Source organism: Diaphorina citri, unplaced genomic scaffold, assembly GCF_000475195.1.
Source record: "Diaphorina citri unplaced genomic scaffold, Diaci psyllid genome assembly version 1.1 scaffold329, whole genome shotgun sequence".
NCBI classification, from domain to species: Eukaryota; Metazoa; Arthropoda; class Insecta; order Hemiptera; family Psyllidae; genus Diaphorina; species Diaphorina citri.
In genome coordinates, this window is record NW_007377764.1 from 136940 (window position 1) to 158297 (window position 21358).

A 21358-nucleotide genomic window follows, 5' to 3' on the forward strand; every position below is an offset into this window, starting at 1 on the left:
CTCGGCTTCGGGGGTGCTTGTTGCCTGGCTACGTGCTAGTACCTACTTACCTATTATTATAATGTTCAAATCACCACTGGGCACTATGTTGCAAGAGGGAATCATAAAGTAGTCGGTAGCAGGCAAATAATAAACATGCAAGTTATGTTTATTGTTCTCCGAACAGAATAAGGGCTCACACCATGTCCATTAACTTAAACTATGGGGAGGGTGGGGCTTGGCATGGTGTAGAATTGGATTAGACACTGTGTACACCTATCTAATAATTTAAAAAATTAGTTGAAAATGACTATCGATGAAGTATGAAAATGAAAAATTGCTCATGTACCTAAAGTTGCTCTTTTGAAATGAATACCTATGTCCTTGTTGTTATTGTAACCACATTTTTGTTAGTGTACACCTATCTAATAATTTAGAAAATTAGTTGAAAATGACTATCGATGAAGTTTGAAAATGAAAAATTGCTCAAGTACCTAAAGTTGCTCTTTTGAAATGAATACCTATGTCCTTGTTGTTATTGTAACCACATTTTTGTTTTCCACTGTTTCAGGTTAATGATTTTCTATCGGGGAAAGCGCCTCTGAATCTAACAATGCGCCTAGGTGATCATATGATGCTGATTCAGCTACAACTGTCCACTATTTCTCCTAGTACCAGTCGTCGTTCCACTACTGCCAGCTCTATTTCCTCCTCCACCTCCTCTTCCTCAACCTCATCCTCCAGTTCTAGGAAATCCCCGTGTAAAGTTCACCCTAGTAGTTCAGTTGACATTCCAATAGAAACGGCTGCCATGGCAACCGCCACGAGTGTGTGTTCTCCTGATCCCGCTGCCACAAGCACTCTCAAATCTCAAACCTCCTCAGTGCTGGATAGCTTCAGTTCAGCGTCCTCTCTCACCACCACCTCATCTAGTGTTCCTCTCTCCAATGTATGTAAAAATGTCCCTTGTAAATGTGGAAGTACGACGACAAAGCCTTTGCTAGACACGCGGGCCTTGGCAGAAGCTTCCAGAAATCTCACACAAACGTTGAAACAGCTGTCATCCGAAGTTTTAACGAGCAAGTCTGACACTAAAGAGGTAAGTGAATGTTTCTTCGACCTGAACAGTAAATACCTATCTGAAATCTCTTGCTGTAACATCTCCAACTAGGTCACTTCCAATTCCAAACTTGTATTTAGGTTATGACAATCCCAGCTCTCCCTTCTTTCTTCCACTCTAACAGATGGACATCATTTGAGAATTGAATGATTGAACAAATGAGCCGTCAGCCAGTGATGACCTTTAGAATGAGCATGGAAAATGATAGCAATAGCAACCCATGCAATTCTCGCAGCAATGACGTGCGCTATTCTGTTGCACTGAGCTTGTTTCATAACATTTCTATTGAAATATTAAACCTGACAATTTTCGACCGCTTACGGCTTTTTTTAACCATAATATTGAATTGTTTATATTTAATTAAATTAAACACAAATATCTACATTATTAGTCAATATTTTATGTATTGATATTTGAACTGCTGAGGGAGGTACTCGTTTGAATCGCTTACACAAGTGAAATTTATGTCTCAACGTCCAAACAAATTTCCTTGATCTTCTGTACTTAACACTTGTTAGTCATTGTATCTTTAGTGTGTCATAAGTAATTCATTGGTTATGGGTTTCAAGTACCTATGTATGAGTAACGCTTTAAGTACTTATATTTGCTAATCTACAGAAGTACTCTCCATGCTACTTAATTTACTAATTTAGTAGATTTGTAAGGATAAACAATGTGAAAATACTTCTATTAACTAATCTTCACTGAAGGATTATATTTTCTCTGGTGGGAAAAACTTGTTATCACTTTGTTATCCATAGTTGTTATCATTGTTGAATAATAAGGCTATGTCTTGACCGTTCTTCTGTCTTGAAGCCATAAACAAAAACAAGAAGCTACCGTTCTGACCTTACTGTTTACTGTACTAGAATTATACTTACTTCTTTACTATCTCTCCACTGCTTGTACTTACTGTGCTATATCTTTTATTCCACTGTTGTTCAGTTTACTAATGTATGGTAACTCAACATCCTACTGATAGTTCTTCTATTTCCATCATAGCGCAACATTCATACATTATCGTAGCAATATTTTCTTAATTTGAGATCCTGTCTGCCCCGCACAGCACAATTCTAAAGGATGTAGGTTGAAACTATATCTCGTCGTGTATAGTTCTCTTTTTGTTGTCAGTAGGTTTTGATGCTTAAATTAAAATCAACCTACCTAAAAATATAAGATCTTAAAGACTCCGTGGAACTCAAGTGACAACCGGGCAGCCTACATGCAACCTGTAGGAGCTAGGAATAGCGAGAGACCCCCACTGCAAACATTCCTATCAATTGAACCCATAGCAAACCTACATGATGTAGCCGTGTAGCATAATAGAGTCCGCTCTAGACTTCTTGTTGGGGATCAAATATTTCAGAGGCTACTTGCTCCTTGTGGAAAATTATGATTCATTTGGTTGTCGCAATAAATCGGAGCTCTTGTTATTCTAGCTTTTAAAAGTTTAGATGTTGATGAAAGTTTTGTTTCTACCCTGACCTCTTTGGACCTTAGCCATGACCGTTTTACATCACATGATAAAGCTACTGGGTGAGTTCTATCAGCGTAACTCATACGTTGTTTGATGGTATGTAGCTAAAGTCGGAACTTCAGCGGAGCTTCCTATAGGTCTATTTTGACACTATTTTTAAGTTGTCGTATAAACTCGAGGTCTCGAGGCCATCTGATGATTGTACTTATACGAGTTCGAGAAGTTCTTGATAATTTTGAACTCACATTGACCCAGTGTACAACATATTCCTATTGCCAAGTACTCTGATACTCTGAAGTCGAGAGGATGGGAAAAGCGAAAGTGTTGACATGATTAACGCGAAGAAAAATGGATTTCTCAGCAGTCATATCGGCAGGAGAAAGAAAGAGAGAGAGATGAAGATATCGATTACCACGGGTAAGTGAGAGAGAGAAGGCATTGGGTGGAGAAGTAACGGAGGTAGAGTAGTGTAGTTCTTGTTTGACACGCTCTCATTCCACAACTGGCAACTGGTAGGTACTGTGTACTTGCAATACCACACTGACACACTTAGTACGCCGATGACGTCACTAACCTTCAATACCTTGTACTTAGCCCAGCAGCGAGTGGCTCGGGTGTTGCAAATCTCAATACCTGGGCTACTCATGTGATGTCATCATCGGTGATATTGACAAAACCATATACCACTTCGAGTGCTAAATCCTATATCAACTCACCTGGCCCAGATTTTCCTTGAAAGCAGTATGACAAACTGTAGGGTTGAACAGAAAAATCTTGGCACCATAAGACCTATTAATCTCACCTGGGAATTTACACCAATAAACTGTTGAAAGTATCCACAAAGGTGAATGGTACCTGTTTTGTTTTATCCATCTCAGCAAATGCTTTTTATACTCCTTCAAAAGTGTGTGGAGTGTGGACTTTACAATATTTCAGTCCAGTATTCACAAAGGTTTGTCAAAAGATGAATGGTTCTGTCCGAGTTCTCCATTGAGGTGGGTGGCTTGAGGTTTCAGTATAATTTTTTCCAGGTATACATATTTCATTTGAGCTCGGGGTTTATACGTGTAAGTAAGAACATTCCCTTTGGCACTCTGTATCCATCCATCTATCCAAAGCCAACTTTTTTGTGTATAGGTTTCCGCCCCCTGTCCAATTCTCGGACACTGCAGAATATTTTGTAGTGCTGCAGCTCGAGTTTCTTCTGTATGCAAATTTTAATACCGACGTGGGTGTACAAGAGATTTTCCTTATAGACTGGTACATTGAAGGAAGAAATTTTAGAGAGTTTCATAGACGAAAACCACCCACATCAGCTTGATATTTGCGAACATATGAACGTCCAAACAAATTTCCTTGATCTTCTGTACTTAACACTTGTTAGTCATTGTATCTTTAGTGTGTCATAAGTAATACATTGGTTATGGGTTTCAAGTACCTATGTATGAGTAACGCTTTAAGTAGTTATATTTGCTAATCTACAGAAGTACTCTCCATGCTACTTAATTTACTAATTTAGTAGATTTGTAAGGATAAACAATGTGAAAATACTCATTTACAAAATTCACGCGGTTCGCTGATACATTTTGATGAACTGAGACAACAGTCAAACCTTTTCTGGAAATTTCAAGAATACATGAGTAATTAAAACTATACTTCTTGTATTCAAACCAAGGATCTTCGCGTTACAAGACATCTGCGTTGGCCTGAGAGTCACAGTCGTTTCTATCTGGTTTTCAATATCAACCAACAAGTAGTAGTAATATACTGTTCACTTGGGTCACAGTTAGCTCTAAAAAACTGTTAACTGCTGTTAGGTCTGAGATGTTCCAAACACAGTGTACCGTATTAGACCTGTTACCATTATAATATCTACCTATTTGCTTTAGATGTTTCTCCTGCCAAATCATTTATCAAGGTAAAGTGAGAAAGTGGATTTACACGAACCGTTATGTGATGTGTACAATACATTGTATATGTTTTTAACTTTTTATACGATAGAGATCTTCATGTATAGAAGAATATTGTTCTTATTTGTATCTTGTTTTTTACAATACATTGTATATGTTTTTAACTTTTTATACGATAGAGATCTTCATGTATAGAAGAATATTGTTCTTATTTGTATGTTGTTTTTTTTTTCGATTCATGAAAGTTTATTTGCATTATTAATTTATTATGATTGGTGTTTGCAATCTATCTATTCTGTGGTCAACTCAAGTATTTTAGAACCTTGTCAATACATTGTATATGTTTTTAACTTTTTATACGATAGAGATCTTCATGTATAGAAGAATATTGTTCATATTTGTATGTTGTTTTTTTTTCGATCCATGAAAGTTTATTTGCATTATTAATTTATTATGATTGGTGTTTGCAATCTATCTATTCTGTGGTCAACTCAAGTATTTTAGAACCTTGAAACTCTTGAAAGTAATATTTGTGTTACCAAGTTGATAGACACTTCGATTTAGTATCACTTTCTCAAGTATCCAAAATTCAATCAAGATGTTCATACTAAATACATATTAATATCAATGACAAAAGTAAACCTCTTGAGGAAAATTTCACTCAGGAAATGATATAGGCCCCGCCCATTAACTCTCAGGAGACCTTCATTTTGATGAAATCCACTGTCAGTTTTACTTAACGGGAAATTTGTTAAGTGAATCTTTAACGTGAATCACTCCAAAGTAAAATCCAAGTTCAATTGTCTGTTTTACCAGGCTAAGCCACCAAGGTGTTTCCATGAAATATTTGAATTTCCGGGTCCCCTAGTTTCTATTTGTCCAAGAGTCCACGGTGCGGTGTACGGAATTGCATTATGTCCTGAACCCTGAACTCCTGGGATATCCTTTAAGTATAGTGGATTTGTGACTGTAGTATAATAAGCTCTATTGTTCTATTTAGTTCCTATAAGCGTTTTCGTGATAAACGTTTAATAAGCACTATTGGCAAGGCACTATTTTTATGTCCCCGTGGCAGGGAAATTTCAGTCCTGTATCATCAACTCCCAAGGTACCCTACCCATGTTGTTATCAGTATTAGAAGGTAAATTATTTCCACGAGCTGCAATGTTGGTATTGGTAATGATAGACTTGTCAACCGACAAATGTTGTTATCAGTATTAGAAGGTAAATTATTTCCACGAGCTGCAATGTTGGTATTGGTAATGATAGACTTGTCAACCGACAATCTTGCAAATCTATTTTACATCTAATGACAGCGAGTCATAATCATTTGTGTGACTACTGTGTGTATGTGTATATTTTGACTCTCGTGTCGCAATTTATCTTTCGTCATGCATAATACCAAACCACTGATTTGTGCTATGTGTATGCAATCCATCGCAAACAATTGACTAGCAAATAAATTATCGGCAGAAACGGCTCGTTGATTTTTACAAATAAACAAAAATAGCGTAATTTGAGGGAATTAGATCTGTGTGTGTATTGTGACATTTTCTCTGTGTTTGAGGGAATATTTTTATCTTGTAGTAAAGATTAGACAGGTATTCGAAAAAAGAAATCCATCAATTTATGATTTGTTTTACTTCTTACGAAATCAATATGTTTTGTTTTATAATTTTGAACAGATTGACTGGGATTAGAAATTAGATATTGACTTGTGAAAAAGTCCTTTGTATGCCTGTATATTTTTATTAAATCAATGAAATGTATGCATTGCTAATTTTCGCTTCTGATCAAGTTTAAAATGAGCAATTTCCACTGTATTGGAAGTAATGTATTGTATTGTAACTAGAAGACTTCTTACTGGATTTTCAGGTGGACAGAATTGACATATATCTCCGGGTTGCATAACTATCTAGAGAAATAAACACAGCCTTATTAATAAAGTGGGTGTGGACCAAGTGGAAGACAGAGAAAGAGTGGAAACTTTCAAATTGGAGCTAATCACAATAGTAGGGTACCTACCATGTGAAAGTTATGAGCGCTTCATCAGCCCTAGTCAAAGGCCGCACCCAACAGAAATCTAGTGCGCCAACACCCTTTTATTTCTGTAATAAATTGAAGTCTTTGTATTGTCCCTGGTTACCCCCTTCCCCCTGTCGGCAATTTTTATTAAAATATTGCTTTCATTTTAAACATTGACCGTATTGATGAAAATATGGTGTTTGTCTTCTTGGGGGAGCCTATTCGTCAGGGGTGGTGAATGGTGAAGTACAGAAGAGGTCTGAATTCTTTCTTCCTTTTTTGTATCAGCTAATGAGGCACTTTAGTAGTTTACCTGAGTTTAACATTTATACAGCCCCTTGGGAATTGGTATCTACGCTTACTTAATGTTTTAGGAAGCCTTCACGGCCTTTTACATAATCCTTTACTAAGCTACGTAGCAGAGCAGAGTGGGTAAGTGTACCATTTATTCGCCCACCTAAAAAACGTACCATTTATTGGCCCACCTGTACCATACGCCACATAATGATTTGTGCGATGTGTATGCAATCCATCGCAAACAATTGACTAGCAAATAAATTATCGGCAGAAACGGCTCGTTGATTTTTACAAATAAACAAAAATACTTTTTTGTAATGATATTTTTAGCCATCATATTTTGTCTTCAGGGACCTCAATATTTTCCATCAGAATTTTCCTAGCACTTGTTTTCCTCCTTGATGATGAGTGATATTCCATAATTACACCTCATCTTACTGATGGAAAACAACAGAAAACAATTCATACAGGAATTTTTCCAAACAATTCTGCGAGGCTATCAAAACATTTCCGATGACGTCTTTGTCGTTTTGTTTTGCAGATACTTGAAACTCGTCATGATGTTTTGTATGCTAACGTGGAATACAAAATCCTGGGTGGTGACCTCATCAAGTCTTGTGTTGTTTTGATATTTAGTAACGGATATTTTATTATTAGTGCCCTTAACTATTGGTTTAAATGTTTAGAACATCTTGGGTTTTAAATTTGCCTAATGTTTAGAACATCTTGGGTTTTAAATTTGCCTCCTTTTTTCTCACTCCTAATGGTACATTCCTAGAATGCTTCACATTGCTTTGTGTGGGTGTTTTTTTTTTCTTTCTTTTTTTTTTAGCTTAATAGTTTTGTCTGCTGGTATGCAGATTGTAGTTGCGAGTGTATTGGATTTCTAAAATTTTAGGGGTAGATGGTAAATTTCGACTTCCTATAAAATTAGCATAAAACGGAAAGGTGCTGGGGATGGAGAAGAGAAACACCTCATAACAACCTCTTCCATCCTAATGTAGTAGGTTAGTTGCTGACCAAGGAATATTTCATTTCACCCCTCAATCCCTTCTTAATTTTTGGAAATCGAACTGCAATAAACCGTGGATATATTTGGTCAGAACCGATTAAAGCCTTCTGGAGTGCGACAAGTTGGTAATGGTTTTGAAAATGTCACTGTACACGAGGTTACAAAGAGGCTTTGATTATGATTACATAGATTTAGCCTCGAAAATTTTATTCAAAAAAGATAATCGCACAGGAGGAGTAAAAATGAAATTTCACCCCCCAAAAGTTTTAAATTCCGAAACTTACAAAGTGAAAATGTTTGACGGGGGAAAAACAGGCAGATTTTCAGCCCCCATCAGCAATTCAGTGGGGTTTCGGAGAAAATATTGGGGTTAAAAACAGTAATGAGAAGAGACGGTGAGAGCGGTGATGCTTTTTCCAAACTCCCTATAAGTTGACGTGAGTGATGGGGTAGAAAGTTACCGGGGCTGACGTCTCCACATTTCGGTTCTTTTGTACTAGATCTCATCTTGCAGGCAAGTGTAATCTCTAGTCTCTTTCTTGAAAACTTCTTGAGGAGATAATGAGATTATTTTCTAAACTTGCGGTTCAACTTTCAATTTCAAGGGTTACTTTTGCCGGTTCAACGGATATTTTCTTGTGGCACTTATGTAAGGGTTGTCTTTGCCATTTTTCACAGATCAATTTTATGACCTTGTAAAACTGTCAATACATAGTATTTACTATTTAATTCAGTTCTATTTAAACAGCTTCATATAAATAGACAGGAAATAGGTAGATGATGTGCTAATGTACTTATGGTAATAAAGAAGGAAAGCTCTCTTGCAATTTTCCCTCAGAACAAGTAGGTACAATTTTCATCACATCTAGTACATTTCACCCTCCGTTGGAGACGCAAAGAGTGATGCAAGCACGGGGATTGATGGGATAGCACACTGGGGTCTGCCACTGATCAATACTATTTCCTTCACGTGGCGTATCATATCGATGGAGAATACACACGTATACCTTTTTTGGTGGCGGAAACGGCAAAATTTGCTTTTCATCCAAAAATATCAAATCTGAAGTACATATACATACTACATACCTACCTTCATTTTTTCGTGATCGAATCAACCTCTTTATGGGAATTTTTGAAGCTGAAATTGAGTAATGAATGTTTTTGTCAGAATTAAAATTGGGCCTTTCAAGGATGAGGTAGAATGGGTAAGGTTTTGTGGTAGCATCGTAGAGCTTTTCAGTCCCTCTCAAAAGATTATGTTTGTGTTGACATTTGACAGTTTACTATTTTTTGACAGTTTTCTTTTTTTTTTTTTTTTTTTTACAGGAGCAAGCTCCTTACCCTATCTCTCAAAAAAGTCGAAAGATGATAACAAAATTGATCTCTAGTTACTTAATAAAGAAAGGAAACATTTCTATTTTTAATCTGATGGTAAACGAACTTTACTATAAGGGAGGTAGGAGAGGTGAGTCGTAAAACAAGTTTAAATTAGACTTCTACACATGGTATTTGGGGCCCACCTACGCATTTCCCAGTTTCTAAAATATATACACTCCCTCTTGTACCCTCTATTACGCGGCACGCCTGACTTTAAGGATTATACAATGTTGACTCTTCTTCTGGGGCTTGTTTAGTGGTCGTATAAAACCGCGATGGCTTTCAAAGTTATAGAAGACAACTGCTGATGACGACAAGAGAGGTTGATGAGGTGAACAAAAAAACTGTAGGCTGTGAAAATTTTCATCTCTCAGACTGGAGTTTTTTAAGTTTTTCTTAGAAAACTCCTGTTTCTTATGACTTATAATAGAAAGTGTGGAAATGAAGCTTTTGAGGTAGACCTCAAGACTATCGACTAATAAACCATAATACTGTTTTGCTGTCATCCCACCTTTCCGTTTCTTATTTCCTTTGTTCCTTCTTCCACAAAGGGCAATCTTGTACAAGATCTGTGTGAGACGTGTTTTGACACTTTTCATTACAAAGTTTTAGATCACTCTGGGATAGTTCTGGGATAGTGTAGACATAACGCGTCCTAAATTGGGAAAAGGGACTTTGGTTCCATCTCATTTTGTATCTGACGGGTTCTGGTGAACTTAATCTCATTAAAAAGACCTAAGTATGGCATAATGTTTAAGGCAGTCTGTACCTCCTAACCATCAGACTAGTTCGATGATCACCATCAGAATAGTAGGTAGGTATGGGATATGGATATGGTGTTCAAAGTTTCTGCTCTGTCTGGGACTAGATCCTCACACATCGAGATTCTCAGGTCAGTAGGTGAGTACCTCAGACTTCATGACCACCGTGGCAAAGTATTTATTTCACAGGCCATCCTACTAGTGTGGGAGAGATAATCGAACAGTTTATCCAATTCAACTCACTTACCAGATCGTTGAGAATTGCAATAGCACGGACTAGAAATTATCAGTTTTCATTAATTTCAGATGTAAACAGCCCGTACTATTATTGTACCTACAAAAAAATGTTCGAGTTTGAGTAAAAAAGTATGTCCATTCCGGTTAACCTCTTGATGCTGTTAGTGCTCTCAGTATACCCAAGTACAACGTGTAGATACATTTTGATATACCCAAGTTTAACGGTCACAGTATTGATGTCAGATTAGGTCTTGAGATTGAGAGTCATTAGAATCTTGAGGGAAAAGCCTCGAAAATTTCGTCTCGGACCACTTGAGAAATGGCATTAATATGTAATGTAATGTACGTATACATTTAGAGTATCTACCATGGATAATGGAAGCTTCGACAGCCTAAACTATTTCTCTGGTAACACAACCACTAGAGATGTTGGTCAAATTAACGTTTTGATTGTAAAAATGACGCTGAAAGAAAGTGGTGATGGTGGCGAAGAAAGAATTCGGAGATTCGGCTAACAACACGCGTCCAAGTGTTAAGAAGGAAGAAGAAAGTCAGGCAAAGTAACGGGTACCAGGCCTCTTTTTTAAAATGAGGTGGTTGTTTCATTGTATTTCTCGACTTTGGGAATCGTCTCCGGGGCCTTTTTGCAAATTTAAGCGTTAGCTGAAATGTTTCCCAAGGGTTTGTGTCAAAACAGTCATATCAGCCTTCATTCTCTTTACTGGCTTTCTCTTTTCGTCAAACCTGACCATGTCACTTTGTTACATGTTGGATGCAGAGGGGAGCAATACGAAATCGAGCATTTTTTTTCTTTTTCCAAGGTACACAAACATGTTTCCTTGAAAAGGTTATGATGGTACCAAAGTAATATAAATAATCCAATTATATTAAATAGGGTAGAAAGTTGCTTCCACACCAGTGACAGACATTCTAATGTCACATGTGAATTGATAGCAAATGACAAGGACACCACTGAACTCATCAAATAATGAGAATCCATTTTTAGACGCTTTAAACCCCTGATGTAAGACTTGCGTCACAAGCGAGCGCTCATTTATACTTAAATCATGTTGAACTTCATATTTCACAAGCAATGCATTTATTTGCATTAAAATTTTGTACAAAAAGAAAATAATTTAGATCAAAATAAACTAAATACATCGACCTTGACTAAGAGATTGCATTCTGCCAGACAGGGTTTCTCAATATCCAACGTGCCAGTTGAATTTTGAACAGATTGACTGGGATTAGAAATTAGATATTGACTTGTGAAAAAGTCCTTTGTATGCCTGTTTATTTTTATTAAATCAATGAAATGTATGCATTGCTAATTTTCGCTTCTGACCAAGTCTAAAATGAGCAATTTCCACTGTATCGGAAGTAGTGTATTGTATTGTAACTAGAAGACTTCTTACTGGATTTTCAGGTGGACAGAATTGACATATCTCCGGGTTGCATAACTATCTAGGGAAATAAACACAGCCTTATTAATAAAGTGGGTGTGGACCAAGTGGAAGACAGAGAAAGAGTGGAAACTTTCAAATTGGAGCTAATCACCTGCTGCTTAGTTCACTGGAACGGGAGGACTACTTTCATGTGCACCGCTTTACCGTACTGACCTGATATTTTTTTTGTATCATTACCATTCTTGTGCTATCTCAATAATTACCATTTCTTTCTGTTCTGTTACTGATGTGATTCTTCTCTAAATCGGATCCAATATACGGGACTCTCTTCATTAGGAACAGATTTTCAAGTACAACACTGGTAGCGATGATAATGCTTCCGTGGAAAACATTGATCCATCAACTACTCAACGGTTGAGGCCGTTTTTCACGATCTGAGAATCCTGATACATATGTCTGCAAATTCCAAGCTTCCTTTTTCTAACGTTAGTCGTTAACTTGAGAAAAATGAGAAGCAAGAAACTTGACGACATAGCCTTTATCAGGAAAAGTTTGGATGTTCAGTACTCTTTTCGTTTACGTAAGGCCCTTGGGGATTCTCCATTTATTTCTCGTTCCTCGGTAAATTTCCGAGAAGGAAAAATCCCACTATGCCGGCTCTGCCTCGCTGTCCGATAAGAAATTGCTTATTTTAAAACTCATAGCTATCGGTTATATTGACCAAGTGGAGGATTACCAACCGATTCACTCTCTCAAGGTCTCTCCTGTGGCGTGCTATTGTAACAGATGTATACCTCTTGGGTACCTGGGCGAGAGAAAGTTGGGTCTCTTATTATCTAATCAGTGGAGGATAATGTAGACATACAACTCCCTGTTATCTAATCAGTGCTGGAGAGTAATTCCAATACGTTTATCCCTTATCTTTGTGAGATATTTTCCCATTGTTTACAGTTACAGGGTGTGAATCTGTGTGAAAATAAATGTAGAAGCAAATCATGTCCCATCTGGAATAACAAAGATATTCTATGAGCCTGATATAATTCAGTACTATTGGTGTAGAAGAGCCATTGTTTACAGACAGGGTGTGAATATAAATGTAGAAGCAAATCATGTCCCATCTGGAATAACAAAGATATTCTATGAGCCTGATATAATTCAGTACTATTGGTGTAGAAGAGTGTACCACTGTGGTATCTATCGCAGTCCCATTCCATTATCCTGCCTCGGTGGTCAAGACGCTCGCCTGGTAAACAGGAAGGCGCGGGTTCAATCCCAGCCGAGAGGTGTGGAATTTCATCCTCATTTATTTGATAATTTGACCATATTATAGAGCTCTAAGGGCTAGGTAGAGAATCTGTCCGGCGTTAACGTCGCCTAGTGGTTTCCATTCAAGAGTCTATTAATATAGTTGATATATATTAGGACTGCTGAAAATACTAGTCGAAGACTTTAGTTTATACCCTTCCAAGTTAAAGCAATACCTCCTTGTAGAACTAGCTGAAGTAAGTTAGGTGCACAGTGAACACCTTAGCCCCATTGTTTCAAATCAAGGTGACTTATGTAAAAAAATAACTCTATGCTGTCAGTAGGTATATTCAGAATTCAGGTTGTAATATGATGGGATTATGTAAAACTGAATCCCAAAGCGTTCCTCTTTGGTACCTCGGTAGGTGTTGTATAATATTTGAGAACAGCTAATGAGGCACTACTATCAAAACATTTCCGATGACGTCTTTGTCGTTTTGTTTTGCAGATACTTGAAACTCGTCATCATGTTTTGTACGCTAACGTGGAATACAAAATCCTGGGTGGTGACCTCATCAAGTCTTGTGTTGTTCTGATATTTAGTAACGGATATTTTATTATTAGTGCCCTTAACTATTGGTTTAAATGTTTAGAACATCTTGGGTTTTAAATTTGCCTCCTTTTTTCTCACTCCTATGGTAATGGTACATTCCTAGAATGCTTCATATTGCTTTGTGTGGGTGTTTTTTTTTTAGCTTAAGAGACCAGATTGTAGTTACGAGTGTATTGGATTTCTAAAATTTTAGGGGTAGACGGTAAATTTCGACTTCCTATTAAATTAGCATAAAACGAAAAGGTGCTGGGGATGAAAAAAAAAAAAAAAAAAAAAAACACCTCATATCCTCATAACAACCTCTTCCATCCTAATGTAGTAGGTTACTAATGTAGTAGGCTGACCAAGGAATATTTAATTTCACCCCTCAATCCCTTCTTAATTTTTGAAATCGAACTGCAATAAACCTTGGATATATTTGGTCAGAATCGATTAAAGCCTTCTGGAGTTGTGACAAGTTGGTAATGGTTTTGAAAATGTCACTGTGCACGAGGTTACGAAGAGGCTTTGATTACATAGATTTAGCCTCGAAAATTTTATTCAAAAAAGATAATCGCACAGGAGGAGTAAAAATGAAATTTCACCCCCCAAAAGTTGAATATGATGGGGATTATGTAAAACTGAATCCCAAAGCGTTCCTCTTTGGTACCTCGGTAGGTGTTGTATAATATTTGAGAACAGCTAATGAGGCACTTTAGTAGTTTACCTGAGTTTAACATTTATACAGCCCCTTGAGAATTGGTATCTACGCTTACTTAATGTTTTAGGAAGCCTTCACGGCCTTTTACATAATCCTTTACTAAGCTACGTAGCAGAGCAGAGTACCTATCACAAATGTGAGTAGATAACTAGGTATTGGGTAGAATAGAGATAGTGGTATTGAAGACGTTTAGATTTGAATATCATACATGAAAGATTGGGAAAGTAATCGTAATTCCCAGATAATGGAACTTTAACTAGTATTGCTGATTTCTCTCTTTCTTTCTTTCTCTCTCTCTCTCCTCTCTCTTTCTCTCTCTCTCTCTCTCTCTCCTCTCTCTCCCTCCCTCCTATTTTACGCTTTTCCACTCGTCACACAGGATCTTGGAACTGTCGATAAAAGCTGTCTGGTGTGCAGACGACGCCCATGGATTATCCTTATAATTCCTTATCCTCTGTGAGCTCCCTACTAATTTACTTAACTCTTGCTATACAAAATACATTTTAATCCCACCTTCTCTTTCCCCCTTTCTTCTAATGAATGAGCAACGTCAATTCAGAGCGCCCACATTCTTAAGATATGTTTCCCTTCTACGAACTTCTTTTTAACCCCCACGTGATTCCTTCACAAGTAGGGTTATAACACAGGGAGTGTGTTATAGCAAAGTTTCTCTTGCACACACTCATACACACCCTCACCCCTCTCCCTCTCCCCCGCTATTATGATATATCCTTCCCTCAATTCATTATTTGAGTCTCTTTCCCTTTGAACAAGATGTGTTATTATCGTTATGATATTTGCTGGTAATTTTCTGAATTTCGTTCAAAGTTCTTAGCAACGGCACTTATGTGTTGAGTTTTTGTTTTGTTTGTTTTTTTTTTTTTCTGCTCCAAACATCAAACGAACCCAGTTTTATGTTTGACCTTCCTAAAGAATTTTCAATAACTGAACAACTAGAAGTCAATATGTAGTCAAAAAATTCCAAGTCCCCTCTTCAAGAAACAAACGTGTATTGTAAAAATAATTTAATGTCTTTCTCCTAATGAATTCCATTCGCCCCCTAGAGGTTTTATTTCAAACCATAAAAACGCCCCCTAAACTAAAAATCACATCCTTAGCTCCCAAATATTTTAGAGAATGAATCAACAAAACAAAGCTATCGCTTACAACAGACTGTCTTGTAGCGCCTCATCAGAAAAATTAAGCACCCCTTTTAAGAGAAATACACACCATTCTATGTACGACTACAATTTTATTTATATAGATTATATCCGTCATCAGATGGCAGAGAGGAGATAGGTACAGTGCTTCCAAATTGAAAGATTTACCCGTTCTTTTACACTTTTGCCATACTCATTGAAATAACGTACGAGTAATTTCTACATTAAATGAAAATAATACATGCCATGAGATTTTTAAACAATAAATGAGTACAAATAACTAGAATCTGAGGCCTTTCCCAATAGGGGGCTAGTGAGTGATCAGTTTGAGTAGATATGAATGTTAAACGGCAAAATTTGCTTTTCATCCAAAAATATCAAATCTGAAGTACATATACATACATACTACATACCTACCTTCATTTTTTCGTGATCGAATCAACCTCTTTATGGGAATTTTTGAAGCTGAAATTGAGTAATGAATGTTTTTGTCAGAATTAAAATTGGGCCTTTCAAGGATGAGGTAGAATGGGTAAGGTTTTGTGGTAGCATCGTAGAGCTTTTCAGTCACTCTCAAAAGATTATGTTTGTGTTGACATTTGACAGTTTACTATTTTTTTTTTTTTTTTTATTTTTTTTTTCACAGGAGCAAGCTCCTTACCCTATCTCTCAAAAAAGTCGAAAGATGATAACAAAATTGATCTCTTGTTACTTAATAAAGAAAGGAAACATTTCTATGTATTTTTAATCTGATGGTAAATGAACTTTACTATAAGGGAGGTAGGAGAGGTGAGTCGTAAAATAAGTTTAAATTAGACTTCTACACACGGTATTTGGGGCCTACCTACGCATTTCCCAGTTTCTAAAATATACACTCCCTGACTCCCCACTCCCTCTTGTACCCTCTATCTCGCCTGGCTTTAAGGATTATACAATGTTGACTCTTCTTCTGGGACTTGTTTAGTAGTCGTATAAAACCGCGATGGCTTTCGAAGTTATAGAATACAACTGGTGATGACGACTAGAGAGGTTGATGAGGTGAACAAATAAACTGTAGGCTGTGAAAATTTTCATCTCACAGACTGGAGTTATCTAAGTTTTCTTTTCTATTATTTTTACTTCCCACGCACCACTCTGTTTCTTATGACTTATAATAGAAAGTGTGGAAATGAAGCTTTTGAGGTAGACCTCAAGACTATCGACTAATAAACCATAATACTGTTTTGCTGTCATCCCACCTTTCCGTTTCTTATTTCCTTTGTTCCTTCTTCCACAAAGGGCAATCTTGTACAAGATCTTCTGTGTGAGAGACAGACTTATATTTTCTATTTTCACTTTTCAATAAGAACAACATGTGGAACTCTAGTTAGACCTTGATTTGAAACCTTTGGATTTGCTTGGAGAATCAGTAATATCTGTGTGAGACGTGTTTTGACACTTTTCATTACAGAGTTTTAGATCACTCTGGGATAGTTTTGGGATAGTGTAGACGTAACGCGTCCTAAATTGGGAAAAGGGACTTTGGTTCCATCTCATTTTGTATCTGACGGGTTCTGGTGAACTTGTAATATTTTGGCGTAACCTAAGCTGACAAATGAATAACAATAAATGGAATAGAATATACCTTGTTTATCCTGCCAGAATGACACTGAAAAGTCCCTTTACCCCAGCAGTCTAAATACGAATGTCCATGGCTACTTTTGAAGGTATTGATTTTGACGTCCATTTCTTTCACAGGCACACTGAATCCGGCCCTGCAAGACAAGTTCGGTCGTCCGAAACGTGTTAAAAAGACCTAAGTATGGCATAATGTTTAAGGCAGTCTGTACCTCCTAACCATCAGACTAGTTCGATGATCACCATCAGAATAGTAGGTAGGTATGGGATATGGATATGGTGTTCAAAGTTTCTGCTCTGTCTGGGACTAGATCCTCACACATCGAGATTCTCAGGTCAGTAGGTGAGTACCTCAGACTTCATGACCACCGTGGCAAAGTATTTATTTCACAGGCCATCCTACTAGTGTGGGAGAGATAATCGAACAGTTTATCCAATTCAACTCACTTACCAGATCGTTGAGAATTGCAATAGCACGGACTAGAAATTATCAGTTTTCATTAATTTCAGATGTAAACAGCCCGTACTATTATTGTACCTACAAAAAAAGGGTAGAAAGTTACCGGGGCTGACGTCTCCACATTTCGGTTCTTTTGTACTAGATCTCATATTGCAGGCAAGTGTAGTCTCTAGTCTCTTTCTTGAAAACTTCTTGAGGAGATAATGAGATTATTTTTTAAACTTGCGGTTCAACTTTCAATTTCAAGGGTTACTTTTGCCGGTTCAACGAATATTTTCTTGTGGCACTTATGTAAGGGATGTCTTTGCCATTTTTCACAGATCAATTTTATGTAGCTTGTAAAACTGTCAATACATAGTATTTACTATTGAATTTAGTTCTATTTAAACAGCTTCATATAAATAGACAGCAAGTAGGTAGATGATGTGCTAATGTACTTATGGTAATAAAGAAGGAAAGCTCTCTTGCAATTTTCCCTCAGAACAAGTAGGTACAATTTTCTCATCAACTGACATTATCTTTATCTCTATTTGATTTCAGGAATCTAGCTCGAGTGCTTGTAGCAGTCCTAATAGCAGCACTTTCTTTTTAACCCCCACGTGATTCCTTCACAAGTAGGGTTATAACACAGGGAGTGTGTTATAGCAAAGTTTCTCTTGCACACACTCACACACACCCTCACCCCTCTCCCCCGCTATTATGATATATCCTTCCCTCAATTCATTATTTGAGTCTCTTTCCCTTTGAACAAGACGTGTTATTATCGTTATGATATTTGCTGGTAATTTTCTGAATTTCGTTCAAAGTTCTTAGCAACGGCACTTATGTATTGAGTTTTTGTATTTATTTTTTATTATTATTATTTATTTTTTTCCTGCTACAAACATCAAACGAACCCTGTTTGATGTTTGACCTTCTTAAAGAACTTTTCAATAACTGAACAACTAGAAGTCAATATGTAGTCAAAAAATTCCAAGTCCCCTCTTCAAGAAACAAACGTGTATTGTAAAAATAATTTAATGTCTTTCTCCTAATGAATTCCATTCCCCCCCTAGAGGTTTTATTTCAAACCATAAAAACGCCCCCTAAACTAAAAATCACATCCTTAGCTCCCAAATATTTTAGAGAATGAATCAACAAAACAAAGCTATCGCTTACAACAGACTGCCTTGTAGCGCCTCATCAGAAAAGTTAAGCACCCCTTTCAAGAGAAATACACACCATTCTATGTACGATTATATCCGTCATCAGATGGCAGAGAGGAGATAGGTACAGTGCTTCCAAATTGAAAGATTTACCCGTTCTTTTACACTTTTGCCATACTCATTGAAATAACGTACGAGTAATTTCTACATTAAATGAAAATAATACATGCCATGAGATTTTTAAACAATAAATGAGTACAAATAACTAGAATCTGAGGCCTTTCCCAATAGGGGGCTAGTGAGTGATCAGTTTGAGTAGATATGAATGTTAAAAAAAAATCATCAACTGACATTATCTTTATCTCTATTTGATTTCAGGAATCTAGCTCGAGTGCTTGTAGCAGTCCTAATAGCAGTTAGCTATCGCTTACAACAGACTGTCTTGTAGCGCCTCATCAGAAAAATTAAGCACCCCTTTTAAGAGAAATATACACCATTCTATGTACGATTATATCCGGCATCAGATGGCAGAGAGGAGATAGGTACAGTGCTTCCAAATTGAAAGATTTACCCGTTCTTTTACACTTTTGCCATACTCATTGAAATAACGTACGAGTAATTTCTACATTAAATGAAAATAATACATGCCATGAGATTTTTAAACAATAAATGAGTACAAATAACTAGAATCTGAGGCCTTTCCCAATAGGGGGCTAGTGAGTGATCAGTTTGAGTAGATATGAATGTTAAAAAAATCATCAACTGACATTATCTTTATCTCTATTTGATTTCAGGAATCTAGCTCGAGTGCTTGTAGCAGTCCTAATAGCAGCACTCCCAGTAGCCCAACTCACATCCCTAGTGAAACCATTAGCAACATCCCGTCTTCATCTTCATCGAGCAGCAGTAATTTCGCCGCTAGTAATTCAGCTACAACGTCTACTAGTAGTAACACCAGCAGTAGCAGTAGTAAACGAAGGCAAGGGGCTATCATAGAAAGTATGCACCATCACGGAAAAGGCGTGTATTCGGGTACATTTTCAGGTGAGAAAATTATGCCAGGTGTACTTCAAGTTGATGAATTGATTTTTTTGTCCATTTAGTGATTTGATCGACAGACTTATATTTTCACTTTTCAATAAGAACAACATGTGGAACTCTAGTTAGACCTTGATTTGAAACCTTTGGATTTGCTTGGAGAATCAGTAATATTTTGGCGTAACCTAAGCTGACAAATGAATAACAATAAATGGAATAGAATATACCTTGTTTATCCTGCCAGAATGAGACTGAAAAGTCCCTTTACCCCAGCAGTCTAAATACGAATGTCCATGGCTGCTTTTGAAGGTATTGATTTTGACTAACGGACGTCCATTTCTTTCACAGGCACACTGAATCCGGCCCTGCAAGACAAGTTCGGTCGTCCGAAACGTGACATCAGCACCATCATCCATATTCTGAACGACCTCCTCTGTGCGACCCCTCAATATAGAGCTGCCCGCTCCTCTGCCTCCCCCTCCACGAGTAGTGCCCTGGACATGGCCCCCGCCTCCATCAGTCCTACGTCCTCGCCTGTCGTCAAGTCTACCAATGGTGAGTTTGCCTTTCTTCTGGGAAGTAGGCTTGTCGCGTCTCAATGTCTCGTCCTTTGTAAAGGACATCAGGAAAGAAGGATTTGTAATTTCCAAAAGGTGCTATTATTTTAGATTAGAAAAGTCTTAATCCAGATTCAAACCTTGTATGGCCCACTGCAGTATACATGAGTTGTTTTCACCACTGACTGTTTGAATATCTTTGACTTTTAGATATCAGCACCAACACAGATGTGAAGATGCTATCCGCCGGTTCGGATAGTTTAGAGAACCAAGCGACGCGTGACAAGATGGAACGCCTGCGTGTCATTATGGAGGAACGCCGCGAGCGTCGGCGCGCTAAGCGCAGCGCCCCTTACACCTGTCCTAGTACCATGACATCTACCCAGTGGTCAGCCAAGTCGGAGTCCCGTGACGTCATTGCTAACGAATCCATGGACACGGAGTCCCCCCCTGCAATCACTCCAGAGCCTGTGGTGGCCTAAATGTCCAACCCTGGGGAACACCTCTCCATCCACTGCCTTGCCCTACAACCTAGACAAGTAGACTACTAGTTGCCGTTTGCGAGTTTTACTTGGTTATATTTTTATTTTGTAGAATAAATAGGAATGACGTTCATTAGAGGCCTGAATGGAAATTGAAATACGTTTGGTTCATATAGTGCTGATTTGTGGAAGACATCCCAGCCTGTGATACTCCCTATATTAGTACCATATTTTGTCTATAACTCAATACAGATCATCTACGACCTGTGTTGATGTCTGGTAAAAATCTTCATTCTATGAATTTAAATTGTCTTTTCTTTCTTTTAAAAATTGGGGCGTCACAGAGGAATGTGGTTTTTATATCTACTTAAAAATTATTATTATTTTTTGGCCGGTGTATTTTGTCATTAATTTGTGTAGTTTGAAACACACTATAGGAAAAAGTAAATAAATATTGTTTTGTTTAATTTAACTAAAAATTCTAAATCGGATCCAATATACGGGACTCTCTTCATTAGGAACAGCTTTTCAAGTACAACACTGGTAGCGATGATACTCGTAATGCTTCCGTGGAAAACATTGATCCATCAACTACTCAACGGTTGAGGCCGTTTTTCACGATTTGAGAATCCTGATACATATGTCTGCAAATTCCAAGCTTTCTTTCTCTAACGTTAGTCGTTAACTTGAGAAAAATGAGAAGCAAGAAACTTGACAACATAGCCTTTATCAGGAAAAGT

General features: G+C 37.4%; 1 protein-coding gene across 1 annotated transcript in view; it reads left to right on the plus strand.

The window, feature by feature from the left end:
- The window catches only part of LOC103507609 (midnolin homolog), a 46851-nt gene extending 25838 nt beyond the window's left edge, over positions 1-21013 (plus strand). Inside the window, exons 3-6 of the mRNA XM_008472101.3 lie at positions 551-1078; positions 19336-19585; positions 19928-20134; positions 20347-21013. Coding sequence (XP_008470323.2) covers positions 551-1078; positions 19336-19585; positions 19928-20134; positions 20347-20618 — 1257 coding nt within the window. The 3' untranslated portion in view covers positions 20619-21013. The remainder of the gene's footprint in view (positions 1-550; positions 1079-19335; positions 19586-19927; positions 20135-20346) is intronic.
- Positions 21014-21358: the final 345 nt, after the last annotated feature.